This window comes from Sander vitreus, chromosome 18, assembly GCF_031162955.1.
Source record: "Sander vitreus isolate 19-12246 chromosome 18, sanVit1, whole genome shotgun sequence".
NCBI classification, from domain to species: Eukaryota; Metazoa; Chordata; class Actinopteri; order Perciformes; family Percidae; genus Sander; species Sander vitreus.
Window position 1 is genome coordinate 24,693,942 of NC_135872.1, and position 26,475 is coordinate 24,720,416.

General features: G+C 43.5%; 1 protein-coding gene across 1 annotated transcript in view; it reads left to right on the top strand.

Annotated features, from left to right (window-relative positions):
• The window catches only part of cnih3 (cornichon family AMPA receptor auxiliary protein 3), a 125,406-nt gene that overhangs the window by 50,001 nt on the left and 48,930 nt on the right, over positions 1 to 26,475 (top strand). Inside the window, exon 3 of the mRNA XM_078275143.1 lies at positions 14,280 to 14,327. Within this exon, the coding sequence (XP_078131269.1) occupies positions 14,280 to 14,327 (48 nt within the window). The remainder of the gene's footprint in view (positions 1 to 14,279; positions 14,328 to 26,475) is intronic.

The window sequence follows — 26,475 nt, forward strand, 5'->3', positions numbered from 1 at the left end:
ACCCCAAGAACACCATCCCAACCGTGAAGCTTGGAGGTGGAAACATCATTCTTTGGGGATGCTTTTCTGCAAAGGGGACTGGACGACTGCACCGTATTGAGGGGAGGATGGATGGGGCCATGTATCGAGAGATCTTGGCCAACAACCTCCTTACCTCAGTAAGAGCATGATGAAGATGGGTCGTGGCTGGGTCTTCCAGCATGACAACGACCCAAAACACACAGCCAGGGCAACTAAGGAGTGGCTCCGTAAGAAGCATCTCAAGGTCCTGGAGTAGCCTAGCCAGTCTCCAGACCTGAACCCAATAGAAAATCTTTGGAGGGAGTTGAAAGTCCGTATTGCCCAGCGACAGCCCCGAAACCTGAAGGATCTGGAGAAGGTTTGTATGGAGGAGTGTGTGCAAACCTGGTCAAGAACTACAGGTAACGTATGATCTCTGTAATTGCAAACAAAGGTTTCTGTACCAAATATTAAGTTCTGCTTTTCTGATGTATCAAATACTTATGTCATGCAATAAAATGCTAATTAATTACTTAAAAATCATACAATGTGATTTACTGGATTTTTGTTTTAGATTCCGTCTCTCACAGTTGAAGAGTACCTATAATAAAAATTACAGACGTCTACATGCTTTGTAAGTGGGAAAACCTGCAAAATCCGCAGTATATCAAATACTTGTTCTCCCCACTGTATGTTTCCCATTGATAATGATTTGGATCACCCTTACTCGACATATGGGGGAGAGTTGTAGAAATTTACTGCCCTCAAGCAGTAGTATACTTCATGTTAAACATAATATATACTGATTTGATTACAGCAAAGACAACATCGGCAGTATTGACGGCAAAATAGGCTACAGAATATTTCTTTCTGTACTGACAGGTGCAATATTTGAAAATCGATAATTATTATTTTTTAAAATTATATTTATATCTGCATTTATGTCAAAACCTAGAGACTTTCAAACATCAAAATGTAATTTATTAAATGTATTTGTATCAAAATGTCATATAAACATCTTTTCGTATTCTATTTTGCCTGGAAACGCTTCCAACACGCTTGCGTGTCGCGTGAAAAATAGGCGTTGGTCCTATTTCTAACATGCACGCATTTTCGGTGCGGCTCGAGCCGCACCTGAGAAGTGCGTGTCACGCAAGCAGTGTGCAAGCTCTAACCTGTTAACATAGGAGCCAAAATAAAATCGGACAAGCCACACAGCTGACACACAGGCAGTGTGCAGGAGCCCTTACAGTACATATTTACATGCGCACATTGCTTTATTACGAAGAAATACATCTATAGCCAATGAAATACAGTATGCAATGATAATATCATCTGAGTCTCAAATCAGAGCATTAACTGAGGACAGAGATAAAGCTAATAGAGTTGGGTGTTTTTGTTGTTATTGAAATGTTTTATGAATGTGAATTTTAGGAGTGTTTTCATTTCAATCAGGAGAGACTTATTTGCAGATATGCAAAAGATTTTAATGTACAACAGCATATACTGTACAGTGTATTGGAGATTGAACTCCATCGTATTATTTATATATATAATACATTTAATATATTAATACATTTAATATAGGGGTAGGGAACCACGATGTAACCCCCAAAACAAAGAGGTCCAGCAAAATATAGAATAGAGAAAATGCCATATGAATGAAATAACTCCATAGTGTAGTGATAAAACCCCCAAAACGAGAGCAAAATAATTTCCGCAGTTTGACCGGAGTGCAATAGCCGCAAACAAAAGGGAAAAAGAATCTCGGCATCACAGGCCAGTGGCAAGGTAATGCCAAAATAAAGACGAGTCAAATCTCAGCATCTCAGGCCATTGGCAAGTAAGTAAGCAAGCAATGTCATTACAGCACATTTCACAAATAAAGATCACTTGTTTCACGATAAAATGCAATACAGTACAACAATTCAAATACAAATAGAAAACGGACATAAGAAAAACCTTGACTACTTAAAACTACAAGTTGAATGCCTGCAAAAGAAAGACGTAAAATCTCGGCATCTCAGGCCGGTGGCAACGTAATGCCTGCAACATAAAGACATCCAAATCTCGGCTACTCAAGCCGGCGGCAATTTAATGCCTGCAAACTAAAGACCAATGAAATCTCGGCATCTCCGCCGTAGGGCGGCTCAGGCCAGGAAACACAAGCAAAACAAAATTCTAACCAGTTTACTATCCTTGACAACAGTATTGGCAAGTCTGGCCAGAATATAAACAATTAAATAAATGACAAACATATAGAATAGAGAAAATGCAATATGAACAAATAACTCCGTAGATGTGAGATAATACAAAACACAACCGCGAAATCACACCACCACCAGTTATATGCATGCTGACAGGAATTCAGCTTAAGGAATCTCGGATTGCGAGGATGCCGGGTGAATATAAGGGGAGCAGGCAGAGGAAGGCCCACGACCAAGTATTGTCAGGACGTACCTGAGATACCTTGATTAGCCGCAATAAGAGCAGCCTCTATCTTAATATATATGACCCGATAATGCTAATATGAAACGTTAGCTTTGATGAGAACTAGCTTAAATGATAGCTAACCTATTTTAGACCGGGAACTCCCAGGAATAAGTATAAGGTGAGAGGAAGCCCGTATGAGCCTGAGCAATAAGTAGTTACCTAAGATAAGAAACAGAGAGTGCGTCTTCGTGCAAACGAACAGGAGCGGCGCCTCCACGTTTAGAATGATAATGTTGTAAGCAGTATCCTACGACGTGAATGAGACTTGATGCCGTGAGTCAGCCACATTCAATGTCAGCGATAACGTCACTTAACGCTCTGCAATAGATGAAGAGTTACCAATAGGTCAGGCAAAAGTTGGAAAGATAGAAGCAGCTAGCCTACTATGCACTTGAAAGAGAATAGACGTGCCAGCCTATGTGCACGCTTAAACCTGATGTAGTTATTAGAAGTAAAACAATGCCCCCTGCTGTCTCTATTACAGCGTTTACGGTAGGGAACCCCCAGACACAGAGCAAGCCGCGGCTGAAACCAGAGTTTAGACTGCACCCGGAACTCCAGCCGCAGCAACCCGAACCATGTGCCCGGTGCGGCAACATGAATGAAACGCAGCCCGATGAGACAACTTAACTTTGAAGGGTTGAATGTTCCAGCTGATTTGACCATGCCGGTTCCTCTGCTGTGATGGAGGACCCAACTTAAGTCGCGTTCAACGCTGACAGCTGAGCATCGGGCAGCTGGAGGCCAGCTGCGCGGTCCGAGCAGGGCCGGGCGGCAGTCGGCAATTTGCTGGAGAAAATACGCTGGCAGGTTGCAACCAGTTGATCCGGCGTGAATTCCCCAGTGCAGCGGAAAAGGCCGCTAGACAGGAATAATACGAGAGAGAGAGATTTTCACCAGGTTAGACATCAGCAGCTACCACCCGAGACACGGGCCATAAAAGTTGAAGCAACTTGCACGCCTTCCTGAAATGACAGCTGATAGCACAGGGAGAGAAGCAGCTTTTGAAACAGTGTTGTGGCGCTGTGATTGGCCTATAGAATCCTTGGCCGTTCCTGATTGGTTTATCAGAAGGTGAACGCCTCCGGCGCTGATTCGCTTTAGGAGAGACTGATTATTTGTTAGGTCTTCCTGAAAGAATTTGCGCTGAGCTACATTAGCGTAACTGATTGATGTTTATCAGCATCCCACCAAGGACACAAGCATAAGTGATGACAGCTTCTGTAGCCTCTTCACACTGTTTAAATGCTCCCCTCCATCCCTCAATCACCATATTACTCCATCTCCCTTGCTGCTCCTCGCTTGTCTCCCCCGCTTTAGTTCAAGTCTTACTTGAGTCAAAGGGGAAAATTTACTTCACAGCATTTAAGGCTGCACACCAGTAGAACATTTGCATTACGAACACCCTCTTCCACTTCATCTTTAGGGGTTCATTGTCCAATGAAGCTTACACGATGCTCAGCCTGTAAATGAGAATTTGCTCTTAATTGTTCTGCCTGGTTAAGTAAAGGTCAATTTAAAGCAACCCTCCACCTTCCCACTTCCAATCCCCCCACACACTCTCTTCTTCTGACTCTTGTTTATACTTCAGCACCGCTCTCGCTTGTCAAGCAAATTCTCGCTGAGTTACATTTCAAAGAGACATCAGCCTAATTGCTTGCTAATGAGTAGACAGTTGTGGGTGTGTGTGCGTACATGTACACTGACACACACACACACACACACACACACACACACACACACACACACACACACACACACACACAATGCTATCTGAGTAGAATATATTTGCATGTCCTTCTTCAAACCTGGCAGGAGATGATGGCGATGGGAGATGGTGTTGTGCAGGAGTGAATTAGCCCGGTCCTTGATAAGGTGTGCGGACTTAACCAGAAATAGACATCATAATTGCAGCGGCGATAATTGGCTATCAGACTGGGCCTTTCATGGCTGTTGTGGTGTGTGTGTGTGTGTGTGTGTGTGTGTGTGTGTGTGTGTGTGTGTGTGTGTGTGTGTGTGTGTGTGTGTGTTATATGCGTGTGCAGTGGATGAGGTCATATCAAGGACAGAGGGAGGGTTACATTTCTGCTTTTTTTTAAGCATGAAACATGAAAGACTTCCTGTGCATGCTGCAGCAATCTGTAATCTACCACTATGAATACAAATTTTTACCCTGACCACACTTTCCTGCTGTTCCTCCTCCCCAATCATGGATTCCCTTTTTGCCCTTCATGCTGCTGCCTCACATTGCACTTCAAAGTCAAACTTTTTTCAGCTGAAATGGCTTCTCCTTGTACTGTGAAACATTTGAAATAATGCACAGTTAAAGGCGTTGCGATATATAGTTCCATATTTTTTCCCACGCTACCTTCCGTTGTTCTTGTGTAATAAAGGAAAAGTCCCACGAGGCGTTTTGAGAAGATGAGAGTGGATGTCTTGATACTGTAGCTGGCAAATCTTAACACACACACACACACACACACACACACACTCACAGAGAGTATTTGAATCAGAATAAAATCTGTTTTACTACTGTGAGTCCGTTCAGCTTTACATATATCACACATACAGTATCTAATGAACAATTCCAGATACATTTTGCAATATGCATCTCAGATCACATTTTCACTGACTATGACCACTACTACTGTCATTACTCAATATTGTGCCAAAATATAAACAATAACAGCGCCTTCAGTGGGTTTATTTGCTTGCTAACCACCGCTCCAACATATAGACAGTAGCCTACCTTAGAACAAAGTTACCTGAAACAGGTGATTTAACGTCACCGCTCATTTTACATACAGTTTAGCAACAAAACAGGGAACATTACTACGTTTTTTTTTCTGTTGGTTTTGTGTTTGTAAAGTAAAAAAAAAAGTTTGCCCACAATGCCGAGTGCAGACACTTCGCAGCACAGCGGTCTAGCAGCTGAGCAGACAGAGAGGAGAGAGGGTGACTCGGCAGTCCGCTAACTTGTTGCTCTCTCTACCAACATAAGCTGCCCTGTTTAGGCTACAAAACATCCATGCAGGCTGAAATTTTATCGTGCAGTTTTGTCGGGATTAAGCTATAAGCAGAAGGAAACTCCTCTAGCTGGTAGGCTAATGTGCAATGGTAGACACTGCAGCATTAATATTAATGTGTCCACGTCCACCTCAGCTCAATTGACTGTCCATCCTCCTGTGCAAAGCTGAAGTGATGAGCAACTAAAGTTTTTTTTCCCCCATAAACTCTTGAATATAGGATAGAAGACAGTCGATGAGGATAACTACACAATGATTATTGCTTTCATTATATTTCATATCACACGACATCTGTTCTCCTGTAACTTTCGCCGGCAAAAAGTAGCACGTCACCACTAGTATTGAGGTTATTGTCACAGCCCTAAATTTTCACCCCTGACACACACACACACACACACACACACACACACACACACACACACACACACACATAAATAACACAACATGAAACTGATAGAGTGGTATACAGTGGTCACCTTCATTTTTTACTACAGTTCACTTATTTTCTCCTCTTTCTCCATATCTCCATTGTTATCGTGGTGTTACCTTAGACTTATTTGCAGCCTCCTACCCAGTAACTTCTGGTTTTCATTATTTAGAGCACTGACATAAATTAAACATTTTCCAAGAGAAACCACTGTCACTGTCTGCAGTTCTTAAAAATAGTCCCATACATCCTAATCAATGCATATTTTAGGAAATTATTGCGAGACCCTCAGCATTTAAAGTACGAACATTCAAATACATTAAACCGCTTATGTTACCATCCTTATATATGGGCATGAAAGCAGTATTCATTCATTTTTTGCCACTTGAGGGCAGAAAACACCTAATGTTTTTTCCTTAAGTATGACACTTGAAGATGCACTATGCGTTCCTGCATGGTTTCCGCGCAATTTCATTTTTGTCTCAAATCGTAGGCATCTCTCCTAGAGGCAAACACTAGAGGCACAGGATAAGCACCAAAATATAACAAACACGTTCCAGCCAATCACCAACAAGATGGTTGGGGGAGGGGTGGGGTTTAGTGACAGTTAGGTTAGGTTAGTATGTTTAGACAGAAATGATCTGAAGAGAAAACGCGTTGCATTCTCACTTTTTATTCTACGTTTAGACAAGAGTTTTGGGGGGGAGATCTGCGTGCCTATGGTGACGCAAAAGTACGTGAAATTCGATGTAGTATGCACGCCAGGCGGCTAGGTGGCTTGCCACACAACACCACCAAGGCCGCGCGCCTACGTAGAACCTTGTTTCTACTTCTCTCCTTAGTAGCGCGAAACCACAACAACAAAGCTTGTCTGGAAAAGACGAGGAGGTGGAGTAGCATGTTTGTCTGATGATGACCGGCACAGTCGACCTTGATAAGCCACAGCACAGCACCCACGGGAGCACTACCAATATCCTGAGCCTCGCAGCCCTTCACCGCTGCTTGAGAGTGAGAGGCAGCGGGCAGAGGAGGCTGAAGCAGACCCTCCTCTGACCGCTCTCTCTCTTTCTATTCATCCGCAACGTTGTAGCCTACTCTGGCTTATATGAATAGCCTACATATGGTCATCTAACTATAACAACCTTATCCACATTGTCGAAATCATTTAAATATTGAGCCATTACATTGAAAATCTTATAGATAACAGGAGCCTATAATTTCTGTAGCCTACTCCGTAACAACAGGCTCTCCAACAACTCTCTCCACACCGCTGTCTTCAGACTTTTCCTTTTTTACCCTTTAGACGGGAATGCGATGGTGGAGCGTTTTTTTTAGATTTCCAATTTGGAGGGTGGTTTCACTTTTTTGCGTTTTTAAGCCCCAAAAATGCTGTCACCGTATAAACGAAAGGCACATCCGATAAAATATTTTTCCGTTTTCACCCGCGGGAACCATCACCTTATCGTGGTGGAGAGGTTTGTGTGTCCCTATGAACCTGAGGGCTGTGTTGTCTGGAGCTTTGTGCTCCTGGTAGGGGTCTCCCAAGGCAAAGTGGTCTCAGGTGAGGGGCCAGACAAAGAATGGTTCAAAAATCCTATGAAAAATCGAGGAAGGGATGAAGTGACCCTGCCCGGAGGAAGCCCGGGGCCCCGTCTGGAGCCAGGCCCAGATGGAGGGCTCGTCAGCGAGCGTCTGGTGGCCGGGTTTGCCACGGAGCCCGGTCGGGCACAGCCCGAAAAAAGCTACGTGGCGGACATCCCTCCATCCCATGGGCCCACCACCTGTGGGAGGAACCGCTGGGGTCGGGTGCGCTGCCACATGGGTGGCAGTGAAGGTCAGGGGCCTCGACGGACCAGACCCGGGCAGCAGAGGCTGGCTCTGGGGGACGTGGAATGTCACCTCTCTGTGGGGAAGGAGCCGGAACTTGTGCGGGAGGTGGAGCGCTACCGGTTAGATCTGGTGGGGCTTACCTCTACGCACAGTCTTGGTTCTGGAACCATACTCCTGGATAGGGGTTGGACTCTTTTCTTCTCCCGGAGTTGCCCAGGGTGTGAGGCGCCGGGCGGGTGTGGGGATACTCACAAGCCCCCGGCTGAGCGCCGCTACGTTGGAGTTTAACCCGGTGGACGAGAGGGTCGCCTCCCTACGCCTGCGGGTTGTGGGGGGAAAACTCTGACTGTTGTTTGTGCATATGCACCAAACAAGAGTTCAGAGTATTCGGCCTTCTTGGAGACCTTGAGTGGAGTCCTGCATGGGGCTCCAGTCGGGGACTCCATAGTTCTGCTGGGGGGACTTCAACGCGCACGTGGGTAATGATGGAGACACATGGAGAGCGTGATTGGGAGGAACGGCCTCCCTGATCTAAACCAGAGTGGTTGTTTGTTGTTGGACTTCTGTGCTAGTCATGGATTGTCTATAACGAACACCATGTTCGAACTATAGGGATGCTCATAAGTGTACTTGGTACCAGAGCACCCTAGGCCAAAGGTCAATGATCGATTTTATAATCGTTTCATCTGATCTGAGGCCATATGTTTTTGGACACTCGGGTGAAGAGAGGGGCGGAGCTGTCAACCGATCACCATCTGGTGGTGAGTTGGGTCAGGGGGTGGGGGAAGACTCTGGACAGACCTGGTAAGCCCAAACGGGTAGTGCGGGTAAATTGGGAACGTCTGGAGGAGGCCCCCTGTCCGACAGACTTTCAACTCACACCTCCGGCGGAGCTTTTCGTGCATCCCTGTGGAGGCTGGGGGCATTGAACCTGAGTGGACAATGTTCAAAGTTTCCATTGCTGAAGCTGCGGTGAGGAGCTGTGGTCTTAGGGTCTTAGGTGCCTCAGGGGGCGGTAACCCACGAACACCGTGGTGGACACCGGTGGTCAGGGAAGCCGTCCGACTGAAGAAGAGTCTTTCCGGGATATGTTATCCCAGACGACTCCGGAGGCAGTTGCAAGGTACCCGAAGGGCCCGAAGGGCTGCAGCCTCTGCCGTGAAAGAGGCAAAGCAGCGTGTGTGGGAGAAGTTCGGAGAAGACATGGAGAAGGACTTTCGGTCGGCACCAAGGTACTTCTGGAAAACCGTTCGCCACCTCAGGAGGGGAGCGGGGAACCATCCAAGCTGTGTACAGTAAGGATGGGACGCTGTTGACCTCAACTGAGGAGGTAATAGGGCGGTGGAAGGAGCACTTTGAGGAACTCCTAAATCCGACTAATACGCCCTCTATGGTAGAGGCAGAGCTGGAGGATGAGGGGGGATTGGCATCAATTTCCCTGGTGGAGGTTGCTGAGGTAGTTAAACAACTCCACAGTGGCAAAGCCCCAGGAATTGATGAGATCCGTCCCAGAAATGCTTAAAGCTCTGGGTGTGGAGGGGTTGTCTTGGTTGACACGCCTCTTCAACATTGCGTGGAAGTCTGGGACGGTGCCTAAGGAGTGGCAGACCGGGGTGGTGGTTCCCCCTTTTTAAAAAGGGGGGACCAGAGGGTGTGTGCCAATTACAGGGGTATCACACTTCTCAGCCTCCCGGTAAAGTCTACTCCAAGGTGCTGGAAAGGAGGGTTCGGTCGATAGTCGAATCTCAGGTTGAAGAGGAACAATGCGGATTCCGTCCTGGTCGTGGAACAACGGACCAGATCTTTACTCTCGCAAGGATCCTGGAGGGAGCCTGGGAGTATGCCCAACCAGTCTACATGTGTTTTGTGGATCTGGAGAAGGCGTATGACCGGGTGCCCCGGGAGATACTGTGGGAGGTGCTGCGGGAGTACAGGGTGAGGGGGTCCCTTCTCAGGGCCATCCACCCTGTACGACCAAAGCGAGAGCTGTGTCCGGGTTCTCGGCAGTAAGTCGGACTCGTTTCAGGTGAGAGTTGGCCTCCGCCAGGGCTGCGCTTTGTCACCAATCCTGTTTGTAGTATTTATGGACAGGATATCGAGGCGTAGTCGGGGTGGAGAGGGGTTGCAGTTCGGTGGGCTGGGGATCTCATCGCTGCTTTTTGCAGATGATGTGGTCCTGATGGCATCATCGGCCTGTGACCTTCAGCACTCACTGGATCGGTTCGCAGCCGAGTGTGAAGCGGCTGGGATGAGGATCAGCACCTCTAAATCGGAGGCCATGGTTCTCAGCAGGAAACCGATGGAGTGCCTTCTCCAGGTAGGGAATGAGTCCTTACCCCAAGTGAAGGAGTTCAAGTACCTTGGGGTCTTGTTCGCGAGTGAGGGGACAATGGAGCGGGAGATTGGTCGGAGAATCGGCACAGCAGGTGCGGTATTACATTCAATTTATCGCACCGTTGTGACGAAAAGAGAGCTGAGCCAGAAGGCAAAGCTCTCAATCTACCGGTCAGTTTTTGTTCCTACCCTCACCTATGGTCATGAAGGCTGGGTCATGACCGAAAGAACAAGATCCAGGGTACAAGCGGCCGAAATGGGTTTCCTCAGGAGGGTAGCTGGCGTCTCCCTTAGAGATAGGGTGAGAAGCTCAGTTATCCGTGAGGAGCTCGGAGTAGAGCCGCTGCTCCTTTGCGTCGAAAGGAGCCAGTTGAGGTGGTTCGGGCATCTGGTAAGGATGCCCCCTGGGCGCCTCCCTAGGGAGGTGTTCCAGGCACGTCCAGCTGGGAGGAGGCCTCGGGGGAGACCCAGGACTAGGTGGAGGGATTATATCTCTAACCTGGCCTGGGAGCACTCGGGATCCCCCAGTCGGAGCTGGTTAATGTGGCCCGGGAAAGGGAAGTTTGGGGTCCCCTGCTGGAGCTGCTACCCCGCGACCCGACCCCGGATAAGCGGATGAAGATGGATGGATGGACCCGCGACACTGTAAACAGGTCATGCAGGAACGCATAGTGCACCTTTAAGGCTTAATTTCTCCTTAGCTGAGGGACTTACTTAAGGGTGTTGCACAAAATCCCTTAAAAGGTTTCCTTAGTTAAGACAAGGTGTTAAGGCATTTACTGCATTGAAAGAGATTTCACAGCAGTAAAAAAAGTTTCCATGGAGACTGTTTAGTTGCACTGTGGCTGATCTTGGAAAGGGAGTCAGTATGAATAAGAGGAATTTGCATGTTAAAAAAAAGAAAGAAATTGTATATTATGTATTTATTTATTATTATTATTCTTATGCTCTTGGGCTCTCTAGCACATTTTTTTGATGCTGCACATTTCTACGGCCTGCTTCCCCCACCCTGGCCACAGCGCTACCTGGATATGTGACGGCTAGACGTAAAAAGGAGACACGCCAAATCTCTAGATGAGCCGCAGCTGCAGCCGCGCCTGATGGACCACACTTATAGTTCGATAAAGTTGTGGGGGGAAAATACTGGAAACCAAACAATTGGCCTGTTCCGAACAGGCTGACGCTCCAAACGGGCACTACACTAGTGGATGTATAATTAAGAACTAGATACAGCGTTCTAGGCAGAGCTCAGGCTACTTCCAGTTTGGTGCTCCGCTAACTTAAATGGGGATTAAATTATATAAATCAAGTTACGATAGTGGGTGGCTTATGGCTTGGAGGTTGAGTGGTTGCCCCATAACCACAACGTTGCCGGTCCATATGTCAAAGTGTCCCTGAGCAAGACACTGAACCCCAAGTTGCTCCCCGGACACTGTATATTTTATATAGCTCCTAATATACTTAGGATGGGTTAAATTGCAGAAATAAAATGTATCACATTGTACTGTGTATATGTGACACTTAAGAATTAAGTTTGTTTTGTTTTTGAAACGGGCCATTTTGCGGGGGATGTGATGCTCAAAAAATTATCGACTGTTTTACAAATGTCTCTTTCGCCATGCGCAAGTCTTTTTGGGCAGAGGGCATCAAGTGAGGGACCGGGAGTTGCAGTTTCACTGTTTGGCCACTATGCTCAATTTGCTTCAAAGCCCAGCGCACTGCCTGGGGTCCTGGTTGTGACTCAATTGAAATGCTACCGAGAAGTGTTACACAATTTACAGCACTAAACTGATCATGTCATGTGAAATAGTGCACCCAGGAAATAATCTTGCATCTTTTGTGCTAAAATAACTTGTTTATCTGTTATAGTGTTCTGGGGTGAGCACACCGTAGTAAGGCAATTATATGACTGATCACCAGTATCAACCTGATCTCACAGAATTCCGTGAAATGAACACGGCCCCTTAACTCAAAATCTGTGGCAGTTTCATGGGCCCACGGAAGAATTCCATGAAATGAACCTTAACCCTTAAGTTAAGGAAAAGATTGTGGGTGGGCTTACGTTTCCATGACACACGGGGCAACAACGGGACGGTTAGGTTTAGGAAAAGAAGAACGGGACAATATAATAAAAGAAAAGACAACTGGCAAAAAACATACAATACTTATATTTTTACAAAACTAATTACAGGGAATCTTAGAGTCAAATTTCATGAGATACTGTGTGTTTGGAATAAGGCTGCCAGTTTTGGATGGCCGATCTTTGACTGTGTGTGTGTGTGTGTGTGTGTGTGTGTGTGTGTGTGTGTGTGTGTGTGTGTGTGTGTGTGTGCAGCAGAGTGTGTTTTAATTGTAATTATTTCAGCACATTTTCATACATTTTAATCCTGTTTTTCTTGTGTGGTTACTAAATATCCGTTTAGACATGCAGGCTTTGATGTTCTGTATGATCATACTTTTTTTTTTAATATACTTTATCGTTTCCTTGGAGCCTCTGTTGTTAATGTTTGCAGCCAGCTTAGGAGAAGCAGAGATAAAGTCCAACTAACTGTCCACAAGCATAAACAGAGTGACACTCAGATCAATATATGATTCATAAGCAGCCCGAGTTATGCATTGCCCCATGTGGAGCCCAGTCAAGTCCAGAATGTGTCTCTATAGGAATTAGTTAATATTTGATGATGATGTTAAAAGCTTTGGTGAAATGGTGGCTGTTAAGAGTCAGCATTGTGGCAAGTGCTGATTTAAGCATTTTACAGCTTATTACACAAGCCTGCAAATATAACAATATAGTAACTTTGTTAACACAATGATAACTACAGTGAGTGCTGAAAAGAAAAGGTCTATTAATCTCTACTCCAAAATTCTATATGAGGAAATTGCTTGCCGTCACACTTCACTACTAATGTGCACACAATCCAAAGATTGATGAGATTTCAAAGTGGTCCACAGGGCATACCTGATCTCTACAGACCATGGGATAATTAGATCTGATCCTAAATGTTTTCGACCCAAACAGACCTAAATAGAGAACACGGACAGCACCGCAATTTGGCAATACATGTGATTCTCTCAATAATTATAACACACCTCATAGTCTGAGCTGATAGCAAGCCCACTTGGATCATCTTAGGCATTAGACATATTGACACTCTGACCCGATAACAGTACCAATGCGATGGAACCTTACCAAACTTGATTAGGCTGAATATAAATTGGACCAGGCTTGACTAGGGCCCACTTTGACTCTCAGATACTTTGAGCAGAGTAAAATCATCGTCCGATATCTGCAGAAGAAAACTTGTTCGTGTTGTGTGGTTTTAGGTTTGAATTATGGAGAATGACTTAGGTCTTATAGCACTAGCCTATGAAAATATCTGTTGATTTTATATAGTAAGATAGGTGTGTCTAGAAATGTGAAACAAATATCAAAAAGTTCTTATCTATAAAACTCTATGATCTGGTTTAGAGTACAGCCATTCTTAAAGTGCAGGCACTAAATGCTTAAACACAGTGGTGAAAATAAACAGAACAACTTTATTTTTTATTTTTTTTAAGATCATTTTTAGGCTTTTATTTGAAAGGACAGCTGAAGAAATGAAAGGGGAGAGAGAGGGGGAATGACATGCAGTAAAGGGGCCGTAGGGTGGAGTAGAACCTGGGCCCGCCACGTCGAGGAGTGAACTTCTATATATGTGCGCCCGCTCCAGCAACTAAGCTATCCGGGAGCCCCAGAAAAACTTTTTAATGGTGTGGTCCCACCGATTTAGCTTCCCATTCATTTCTATGAATAAGGGGGTGACATACATTTTGGTTTAAGTTGTGAATTGTCCCCTCCTCTTTCTTAAGTGTTCAATCAATGTTCAATTTAATTTCAACCTGATACCATTTAAATGAGGTCCAATATGTATTCATGCATACTTGGCTGTATTTGTTTCTGTAGTTTCTTCTGGAATATAATTTTGAACAAATGAACAGCATACTGGGAATGTATTTTCACCTATAGGCCTAATTTCAGTACAAGTACAAGGACAAACTTGCACTATTTCTATTTTGTTTCATCTTTCACCAGATGTCAGCATACTTAACTGACTGAGTCATCAATACGATTATGTTCTGTGAATTGTAGGAAATTATAAACATACTTCTCCCTGTTTGTTTCCTCACAGAGGGAGAGACTTCGGAACATCGAGAGGATCTGCAATCTGCTGAGGAAGGTAATCAGAGAGGGACAAATCAAATCTTGTTTGTGGCGTTCAGGTTCTGAATGTAATTAGTAACTGGCTTATTAATATTAATGGTGAAATAATATGTACTCCAATGAGAAAGTACATAAAATGTATTGGAAAAATTGGAATTGGAAAACAAAACATTGAATATTTCAATGAGCACCTTGCTCTCACCTGATAGATGATACTTTTAAATGTATTTAACATGTTTTGGCTTCATGCATCTGTCATTACATTTATTTATCGACTAAATGTTGTAGTCTCACCCCTGACAGCGGTTTTAACAATTTCCTTGTCACTTTTTAGAAATGCAAGGCTTCTGCTTCACAATTAAGTTTTTGATTTTTTGAGTTATGTGAGTATATAGAGCTGCATATCAGGGTTAGTTTCAGTAGTTTAGTTTCTAACGAATTTCTGATTTGCACAGTGATGCCTCCTTTGTCTTCTTGGCTCATGTTGCACTGACATCAAAGGGGAGACAGAGATTGAGAGGTTCTGGGTTGTTGCCATGCATGTGCTGTGCTCTGCAGAGCCATGCTCTGTGTGTGTGTGTGTGTGTGTGTGTGTGTGTGTGTGTGTGTGCGTGTGTGTGTGTGTGTGTGTGTGTGTGTGTGTGTGTGCATGCACAGACAGTTTGCCTTGAGGACTCCATATGCGGATGAGAAGGGTCCTCCTCCCAGCTTCAATGTGACATCTGTTTCTCTCTCCACCTCTTTGAAACTCACACTGTGTGTGCACGTGTCTGTCTGTATATGCTGAAGGTTCATTGGTTGAACAGCTGATCTTGGTTATCAGTGTTGTCAACTCGAACCCTTGGGTCGTCCACTGGCCCCTGAGGAGGATGTTCTCCCTGCGGTGCTTGTGCAGAAACAAATACACACATGCATGAACACACAAATGCAGACCAAGCAACATACAGCACAAGTCACACACATCCAGATGCACTGTCCATGCAGCTGTGACCTGTGACTGTGTCGGGATAATTAGAGGTAGCTGCAGATGGGCTACTACAATGTCACCAAGCAGAAGCTTAAAGTAGAATGCCACCTAATTTATGTTTACTATATGGAATTCCATTTCAAAAAGTGTTTAGCGATCAGAGACCTTCTAAACCTGTAATGAAATCAAAATACCATTTCAATCAGGAGAGACTTTGTTGCAGATATGCAAAGGTTTATTGAACATATGCATAGTGAAATGTACAGAGTCTTTGGAGATTAGACTCCACCGTTATAAAATAATTTTTTAAAGGGGTAGAGAAACAGGACGTATCCCCCCGATAAAGTCTAGTCTCTAGTCTGCCGGAGCAAGACCCAGGGTGCCGCGGGTTATGATGACTGAAGGTGGAGGGGAGGAGGAGAGTTGCGCGCTTTGCCTGAAATGACAGCTGACAGCAGCAGAGAGAGAAACTGATTTAAAGCAGGGGTGTAATGCTGTGATTGGCTCATGAAATTCATGGCCGATTCTGATTGGTTTAACTGAAAGGTGAACGCCTCTAAACAGCTGATTAGTTTTAGGAAGAGAGAGCGGTCATTGAAGTTATTAGAAGTCTTCCTGAAAGAATTTACGCTGTGCTCCATTAGATTGGTAACCCCTGACTAATTTTAGAATTGCGCACAATTTCTGCCAGAAGGGGGTCACAACGCCTGAATAATTCCCTGTGTAAACAATGATCTGGCTCCTGGACGATCAAATAGATTTCTGGCCAAGGCCTCATACAACCACAGATATCTACCTCAGAGGAAGTGGTATCTACTATATCACTGCTAACAAATTTCTATCATCTCGCAATATATATATCACCATATTGTCTAACCTTACTTTAAAGGGGCTGTACTTGACATCTATTGTGGAAGATTAAAATAGCAGCAAACAAATTTTTGCTATGTAAAGTTATAGTGAAGTAATGGCGTCCTAAGCAGAGAATAAAGTCACACTCCGTCTGTGTGTGTTGTAATCTCTCTGTTCTTTGTTTTAATAGCCTGTCCAGCCACACGTGCATGTTAGTGCAATTGGCCATGAAAAAATTTAGGTATTTCACTAATTTGGGAAACGGTCTGTGGAGGAAATCCCAGCCTGCTGTTGTATTTCGAGTACATCCCCTTTAAAGGAGAATTCCGGACAATTTTTTTGTTCAATAGTTCATGTTGCACAGACATTTTAATTGCATTTTGTGTCTGTTAAAGGAGAACTCTGGGCAATTTTTACATTAAGCTTGATCACTATAAGTATGTGAGTACTGTCGATAGCAAAAAAAAAAATTTGCCAAATCGGTGCTAGCAACATGGAGCTGCTGCAGCTAATGGCGAGTGCTCCCACTTAGCTAAAACGGCAGTTTTGGGGGCATATCATAAAGAGTGCCTTTGTGCCTCTTAACAGACACAAAATGCAATTAAAATGTCTGTGCAACATGAACAGGGCCCTTACATGACAACAAGATGCGTTTTCAACTCAGACATTGTTTAAATTCACCTACCCTGTTAGCCGCTAGCTGCTGTCTGGGATGAGTGAGTGTGTTCAGCCAGGCTTCGGTAATAATCATCAAGCAGCAGTTCTGTGTGTATTTGTAGCATATATATCCATTTTGTGTGCGATCCATCTGGCGTTGGTGAATAGTAGTCTCTGCAGTGGCGAACTGTGTGTTAGTTGCCGTAGCCAGGCTAGCAGGTCCGACCGGCATCCTTCTACTTCCTCCCTGCCTTCCTCGCCTGCCGCGGCCGACAACAATCCACGGGCGCCCGCTGGTCAGGTGGATGTCCTCCAGAGGACAGAATTTACTGACTACGTTACTGAAGGCTAGCTCTAGCTCCATAGTTATGTTACTCTAAGCTTCTTCCCTTGTGAACACCTCCGCTCTTCACTCTTCACACACTACGCTCCGATCTGCACACTGCTGTTTACCTTTTCCTGCTACAACTGAATTCCCACGGGACTTCAGCGCAAGACTACAGCCAGCCTTCTGTAACGCTGTTACTTTACAAGAAACAGGCATCATTTGGCCTGTTTCCATGTAGTTACAGTCACTGATATAATCATAACCACTACAGTGCTCAATTACCTATTTTTGAGGGGGAAATAAACTTTTTTCGCTGCAAATATTTCGCCGCGAAAGCATGAATTGTCCTCTGGAGGACATCCACCAGACCAGCGGGTGCCCATGGATTGTTGTCAGCCGCGGCAGGTGGGGAAGGCGGGGAGGAAGTAGAAGGGTGCCGGTCGGGCCTGCTAGCCTGGCTACGGCAACTAACACACAGTTCGCCACTGCAGAGACTACTATTCACCAACGCCAGATGGATCGCACACAAAATGGATATATATGCTACAAATACACACAGAACTGCTTCTTGATGATTATTACCAAAGCCTGGCTGAACACACTCATCCCAGACGGCAGCTAGCGGCTAACAGGGTAGGTGAATTTAAACAATGTCTGAGTTGAAAACGCATCTTGTTGTCATGTAAGGGCCCTGTTCATGTTGCACAGATATTTTAATTGCATTTTGTGTATTTTAAGAAGCACAAAGGCACTCTTTATAATATGCCCCCAAAACAGCCATTTTAGCTAAGTGGGAGCTCTCGGCATTAGCTGCAGCAGCTCCATGTTGCTAGCATCGATTTGGCTCGTTTTTTAGTACTCACATACTTATAGCGATCAAGATTAACGTAAAAATTGCCTGGAGTTCTCCTTTAAGAGGCACAAAGGCAACTTAAAATATGCCCCGACAACTGCAGTTTTAGCTCAGTGGAAGCTTGTACACGTAGCTGCAGCTACTCCATGTTGCCTGCACCGATTCGGGTTGTTTTTTTTTCAATCGAAAGTACACGCATATTAATAGCGATCAAGATTAACGTAAAAATTGGCCGGAATTCTCCTTTAATGTATGAGGTGATTGATGAACAGCATTATGACTCAACCAATGCAAATAGCTGTGGAAAGTGAGGACATCACAGACAAGTGCCTCAAGTGACAATTTCCCTTTTAATACATCTAGTCAAATTCATACATTTTCATACAGTTTATGAACTTCATGAACACAAATTATGAGCTATATTTGGACTCTGTTGAATGCTGTTCATGTCAGTTTGAATGCCTGATGTCCTGATGCAGGAGGATCTGCTGCATTGTCAGGTTTTTTTTGCTCCTTTCTCTAGAGGTCTTCTTTTCTCTGCTAAAACTATTCTGCTCGCTCCAACTGGCGCAGTCACACCACGGTGGTTCTGATTGATTTGGTTAAAAGCTTTGGCTGTGTTTCTTCATGTTGGCATATTTGATAGTTTTCACTACAGACACACATACACATGCAGGCATATGGACATGTGCCATTTTTGTTCTCGATAGAATGTGTCGTGTTCTGATGGGTTTTGGATGCCCGCAAACATGCAGATATAGTAGCTTGAGGGGATACCCTGTGTTCTTTACTCTCAACTGTGCGTGTGTGTGTGTGTGTGTGTGTGTGTGTGTGTGTGTGTGTGTGTGTGTGTGTGTGTGTGTGTGTGTTATTCATTTAGTCTTGTTAGTCTTGTGGCTTGAAGCAATGAGCCGGCGCGTTGTCACAGCAACTGAGCAAACCTGAGTGTACTCATTAGTGCTCTTCCTGCCTTTATTTTTGGACCTGTCTTGCCCCTTTTCCTCTCTCCTCCTCTGTTTCTGCATTTCTCTCCCTCCCTATCCCTTTCTTTCTCTCCTCCTCTTCTCTCCATCATCCCTTTCTTTAAACCTTTCTAAGTGTAGTAATGCGTAGGTGACGCAGGATAAGCACATGTTTTTATTTTTAAAGTGCCAAGGTTTTTTTTTTTATTGCTGTCTTTAATTGTTCACTTGTGTCATCTGTTGATTATCAAATCTGTGACTTTTAAAATGATGTTTGGGTCCCTTGGAAAACAATCTTCACGAGTTGACACAAAAAGAGAGAGAAGGAACTTTCAGTGAGAATTAAAACTGAAGTTTGAAATTATTGTATGCTTTATATTGCACCATTTATTAAATACTACAGTATGTGCCACAACATACACTCACCATACACTCAGTGCCATTGGTGTTATTCAAATCACAATTTAATACATCCCTGGCTTGAAACGAAACATACAGCACCTTTATTGTGCCTTTGTCCTTGGAGTTCTTTAGTTGGTGCAAATTGTTCTTTTGATTATAAAGTCCCTCTTAGCAAACTACAGTCTATAGGCCTAAATAATGTCTTATTGGTCCATTACTTAACTTTTTGGGAAAACTCAAACTGTTGTGTCTCATAGTGCTATACAAGTCTAAAACCATCTTACCATCAGTAATGGGATGCCACAGGGCTCAATTGTTGGTACGCTACTATTTACATTATATCATCATTGCTCTTAATCTTCATTTAATGGCTATTTTTTATATTTTAATGACCAGGTTTCACTTCAGTCTTAATGTCCTCATTTCTTAAACAGACTTATTTTAAATGCAGATTAGACTATTCTCTCTGTGTTTCCGACTGTCCTGTAGTTAAGATTTTAAATTACCATTTGCATAATCATGCTATCAAATACAACAATATTAATAAAGTGGCCAGTGAGTATTTGGATGGAGTTCTTTATAGACAAGAAGGAATAATTATCTCATTACATACATCATAGAAATCCTATATGTTTCTCATATGTTGTTTGGAGATTTTAAAGCATTAGTACCCAATAGTTTAGTATACATCTTGTAATTGTGTTATTAATTCTAAAATCTTCGGTTGCAAAATATGACACCAATTGCATCACGGATGAGTAAGACCTGTTGTAAAATTGGTCTCCCTCCCTCTCTTCTTTTTGCACCCTGCTCTCAACACTTCTGAGTCTTGTGACTTCCCACTCCTCTTGCACTCTTATTTTTTCTCTTTCACTTACATATTTTTCTGCTCTCTTGTGTCCCCCCCCCCCCACTCCCCACTCTCTCTGGCTCTGTGAGTGTGTCTCCTCACATTGGAAAGAGATGAGAGAAGAGTCAGAAATTGAGTGGTGCTGTGCTGAGCTATAATATCTGCTTCTGTTAGGCACTGTTTGTGTTTGTGTGCACACTTTCACATGCCTGTGTATTGATGGAAGTGCACGTTTGTGCCCATTGTTGCAGCACAGTTATCTCAGTGCAACTGTGTTTTTGGTGTGTGTGTATGTATGTGCACACGCTGGTGATTATGTAGATCCATAGAAGTAAACAACCAACAGGATCTTTCATTTTTTTGAGTTTTATCTGGATTGACTAATGGTGGTTACCATGGTAACTCCCAACCATTGACTGCAGTAAATTCCCACAAAATGATAAATTCAAATGACATTCTGTGAAAAGTTGATGAGGGAAAAGCTGCTAAAATCAGGAAGACACCACAGTAACTGTAGAAAGCTCTCTGTTGGGTCAAAGAGGTGTTTGTGAAGAGAATGCCACCGGGCTGCATTTAATTTCTGTCCATTTACCGTTAATAAGAAACACAGTGGATATACTGTAATTAAAATGATACTTTAACACATCGCTCTTTGGTAGATTATGTGTTTGCTAAATTAGAGGAGATGCTTTGACCGATTCAGAGAAGATGGTGACTCTAACTTTATCGGTATATTTGGTTGGTAACTAAGAGTTGCAATGTTATTTTCCTTGTTATTTTCCTTGTTGTTTCCTTGTTGTTTCTTTGTTTTTTTCAAGTTCTGCTGATTCAGACAAAAGCTCACGGCGGTACTATGCTGCCAGCAAGCAGTTCATGGCCTGCTTTAATCTTCTTTTCAACCTAATTTGTTGACTCCATCTTCTAGTTGGCACTGGCTAAATCCTGGGACCTGCAGTTTATATTATTTGACCGCTCTGACCACTGGCAACATCCATGGCTCTGACCTGCAGCAAAGTTTCTAAACCGTCTCTATTAAGACCACTCCCACGTGATTTGTGTTGTACCGCGGGATCCCAATACAGTCCTCTATGCACTTTCTTGCAATGTTAAAAGGTCCCATGGCATGAATATTTCACTTTATGAGGTTTTTTAACATTAATGTGAGTTCCCCTAGCCTGCCTATGGTCCCCCAGTGGCTAGAAATGGTGATAGGTGTAAACCGAGCCCTGGGTATCCTGCTCTGCCTTTGAGAAAATGAAAGCTCAGATGGGCCGATCTGGAATCTCCTCCTTATGATGTCATAAGGAGGAAGGTTACCTCCCCTTTCTCTGCTTTGCCCGCCCAGAGAATTTGCCCACCCATGAGAAAGAGAGAGACATCATGGCTTGAAAACCACTACGGCCTATATAAAAGCATCCAAAAAGCAGCATGTCATAGGACCTTTAACTAAAGCAAAAAATAATTTTGCGTGTCTGCACCGTGATTCGAATCCGCTCCAAAATGTAATGTAATGACTCTTTCTTGGCCTATGTTAGACCCTTCCACTAAGTTTCATGAAAATCGGGCCTGTAGTTTTTCGGAAAACAGACAAACCGAGCAAAAAAACATGACCTCCTTAGCGCAGGTAACAGATTGCTTCATATTTATGAGGATAGGTACTGTTCTGCTACTAGAGAGGCTGATCAGATGCATGGGTCTGGAATGCTCTTTTCTATCTCACTGGAATCAAGCCAATGATGGCAAAGGCATGTCCCACCCTAATCTGCCTTACTCTGCCTCTGAGTCAGAATAAATCTTAAATGAGCTAATTACATTACTTAAATATGAAAAACATAGCATGGAAAAGCATAGCTTGGGAAATGGACTACTTAGTCTGCCTGTATAGTGGCAATGGCATTAAATAACTGCCCCATCAACTGAGTAAGTAAACTACATCAGGCTTATGACATGACATGAGTCCTGCCACTTTGATTCAGTGTGAATAGGGGTAACAGAGGACTGCTGCTGCTGACCTGCTGGCTGGTGAAGACAAGGAGTGAATCTGTTGTCAGCTCTTTAACATTTTAACAGTGTGTCAGACCCTGACTGCTCAGGGAGGAGTGATTGTGGAAGTTTCCACATATCATGACATATGCCAGATATTATTGTGCCTAGCACACACATGCAACACAAATGCTTTTATGAACTCCCTTGTTACACTCACTACACTATAAAATTGTTAATTGGTTGGTCTTTTGAATATTTGCTAGCAAGTGGTCTGCATGCCACAAAATCACTAGTTGGTTTACTGTATCTGTGAAATGGCCTCAGTGTCCCTGCTTTAAGATCCCACAAGCTACATGTTCTTATTAGCATTTTCTGGATTTAATGCCAGAGGCAACTGACCATCACAATCAATCAGTCAGTAGAGTGACAGAGGAGTGATGGCATTTAGCACAGCCCCTCAGCCTGCTGCACACAAAGGCTTGAACTTAAGTAAACTAATGAAGAAAACTGAGCTGAAGAAAGTATGATTTAATTGACTGCAACACTTGATTTTAATAAAAGCAGAAGCACAGTGTGATGAAAGTGTGCTTTATTTGATAAACAGTAGTAATGTTCATTGTGGTTGTTTTTTTAATCATTTAGAGGCACTGGAGTGAGCTTTTCAATCGGTGAAAACACTAGCCTGACAAGGTCTGGGAATACACCATTGGCAGGGCTCAATCCGAGGGGCGGGTGGGATAAACGGTTGTCTTTCAAACTCTCTCTTCAGTGTTTGTCTATCTGGCTTAACCATAAAATGTTACCGTGCTTTTGGGCGGTCGTTGAGGGTCCGTCTAAAACTCTGCCATTTCGACCAGCTGTTTGTAACATTAAAATAAAATGGATTAAAGATCATTTAATTTCTATAGTTTATAGCTGACTTTACCAGCTGACTTCTCTATTGGCTGTTGAAACGGGTGACGTCCCTTACGTTCTAAAACCAGCATCTGCGACATGAACAGCTGAGTTGCAGTGCGACCATCAGCTGGCCTGAGTCCAGCTCAGACTTTGTTCAAGACGGTCGCTATGTCTTTCCATGTTTCAGGCTCTGGCACTAGCTAGCTGTGAGGGATGGTGACTCGCTTCAGTTAGGTGTGCAACACGCGTTTTACTCATTTCATGTTGTTGGCAACATCTGTTGTTGTGGGTGTATTAACATAAAAGTCTAGACCTCAAATAACGACCTCACTTTTTTCAGACGTATTTCCATGAAAAAAAAAACTTCTAATATTCGGACCAATACGGTAAAATAACCTACGTCACAGTCACATGGGGAATCCCCCTATACATGGCGTCACTTTCACAGGAGGGTGCAATTAGGCTGTCTCCACACACAGTCACTCAAACTAGAATGACCAATGCCAAAAACCTGAGTCAATCTCCGTCGGGCTTTCAACAGATGGGAGACAATTAAAGGATTGTAAATTATTCGAAACCGACCCTGAATTGGCCTTCAGGTATGTAATATGTCTATTTCATTCATAAAATAACTTTACAATGCATGATGTGGTTGTACCACATTAGCCTACATTAAATGATGTCCCCCTTCCATTTAGCGCCCGGTGTTTATTTCTTTGCAGTCCGTGTTTGTGTTGGCCTACTATTTTCTTTGCCCTTGTCCCCGTGTATTTGTCTAAAGCAGTGGTTCTCAAAGTGGGGTCCGGGGACCCCCCAGGGGTCCTTCAAGGGGTTCCCCAACAAAAAGGGAATCATTTATTTTCACTATAATTTCACCCATAACACAATGATAGATTGTATGACTATTTTGCTAATGGGTTTCATTCACTTTCTGTAATAAAACATCTAAAAGCAGAAATTCTATCAGGTAGTAGTAGGTAAAGTCTTATCAGATGGGGGTCCATGGTCTAATTTGTGTCAGTTTAGGGGTCCTTGATGTGAAAAAGTTTGACAACCACTGGTCTAAAGCGTCCTTGGGTTTCATGAAAGGCTCTGTATAAATCTCAAAGTTAAGAAGATAAGATAAGGTTATTAGTGCGTTCATTGCTACAACAAACTCTTAATGCTTTGGTTTGTGACAGTGACAGCCGGTTTAGCTCACAATACATCCAAAGCAGGCTAAATTACCATATGCAACACTTGAAATGCAGCGATGCATCTGTAATGTATTATCTTATTGTACATTAATGATTTTCTGTCTGAGCAAAAAATTCATCGCAACTATATATGACCTCCCGGTAACGCTAACTCTAATACAGCACCATAAAGAAAAGACCTTTACAACAGCAGCAGTGGTAAAAACACTACTGCTTTTGTCCAAAGTGGTCACTAGAATTACAAACACAAACTGAAAGTTACATGTAACCACTTCAAGATGTGTGTCACCGTCACCTCTTAATCAAGGCCAGCAGTAATATAGTAAGTCTGTGGTACTGTATTTAAGGTTGTTCAGAGCCAATTTACTATCAGCTTTCAACAGCTTAAGCTTATTGTTGCAGACAAATTAAAAGGACTAATCTCCATAAACCTGATTACAGATTTACTTACAAAAATGCAATTAGCACTGAATAAAATAGCTAAATAATCTCTGCTTTCTAAACCTCTCCTTCTCCAAATACGCAAGGTATGAAAATGGAAAACATATATCCATAGTAAGTGTAGCTTAGCCTTAAAATGACTAAATGCATGAATACATACAGCATACAAAACACAGAGAAACATGTACATGTACATCAGATTATAAAAAGCAAAGGATGCATTGCCAGACACTAAGTAAACCAAAACAACAACAATGCCATCCTTTCTGCTGCTGAGAAAAGACATGCGTGATTTCCTCTGTGCAATCCCTCATGCAGGAACAGCGTAAATTCTCTGTCAGTCAAAATAATGAGCTTATGTGCAAACCATAGCGCTTCCGTGATCCCACACAATGTTACCAGGAGAGAAGCCCTAAGAGGTGGAGACAGGAATGGTGAGAATGTAAGAGATGACAGGGAGAGAGAGGGGGAGAAGGATGTGAAGAAAAGATAAATTGAGAGGGAGAATCAGGAGAAAGAGAGGAAGAACAGAGGGGGGATGGGAAACTCCTCTTTGACAAGAAAATAGCAACCACTGTTAGGCTCAGCAGGAAATGAATATTAATAGTGCTGCTGCATGACTTACACTGGAAACAACCTAGATTTCCACAGTTGTAGTCTGCAGCGGCGCAGGGTTTGAGTCCGACCTGCTCCCCCTTGCTGCGTGTCATCCCTTATCTCTCTCCCCCTTTCATATCTATCCACTTACAAATAAAGGGAAAACCCCCAAAAAAAGAATCTTAAAAAAAAAGAAGAATATAAATATAATAAATATGAATGTGTTGATAAATCCCAAAACATTTAATTTAAGTGAATTAGGATTGCAATACTTGTTACATCCTGAAGATGGCAGTAAAAACACCGGACGCCATTTAAACCAAAAAGGAGAAGAAGACATAGATGCGTCAGACTCATAGACAGTAAAAGAAATGGACAAAGTGACGCCGTTGTTTTCGACAGAGACCAGTGAAGTATATTAGAAGCACTTTTCCAGTGATGGCTGAGCATTACTGCGCAGCTGCAAACTGAGCTTGCCGATGATGTGACGTGAGCAACCTGTCTGAAAGTTGTATGTCTTCTGGTAGCTGTGCCAAGAGAAATTTCAATCATTCCGAATCTTGCAGAGACAGAGAGCGTAGGTATATGTAAGGAGATAACATAGGCACAGGCTAATTATTGCTACTAAAATGCTAGTTAACATTAGTAATTAAACTTAAACAGCTAATGTAAGTCGAAACTGCCTGTGAGCTTCTCCTGTACTATACGGTAATTTGTCAACTATGCGACAGAACGTTGGTTATGACACAATCGTTAGCCTATTTTTACAAAAATGTCTGCTACGGAGCCATAATGTGAGATACAAGGTAATGGAGCCTTTATACATTGTCGTGTTTCTTTAGAAATAAACAATGGACAAATACAGTCTTTAAACGCTTCAGATGTAAAGTTATTTGCTGTCAAAGTGCCGCCAAAATGAAATGCAGTCAATGGAATGCTAACGGCAGGTGATGGCTTATTAGCATCAAAATGGCTCCATGGGAGGTACGCTTTCTGCAGGCTGGCTTACCCCCTTGGTCAGACTGCGCATGCGTATAGCCATTTGAACTCCTGACCTGACCATGAATGTATTAAGAGAACTGGATACAGCATTCGGCGGGAAGCCCCGTTTATTCCAATGAGAGTGCTCAAAAGCGCATAACGCAATCATGGAGCTCGGATCTTGCGCGTTGACTG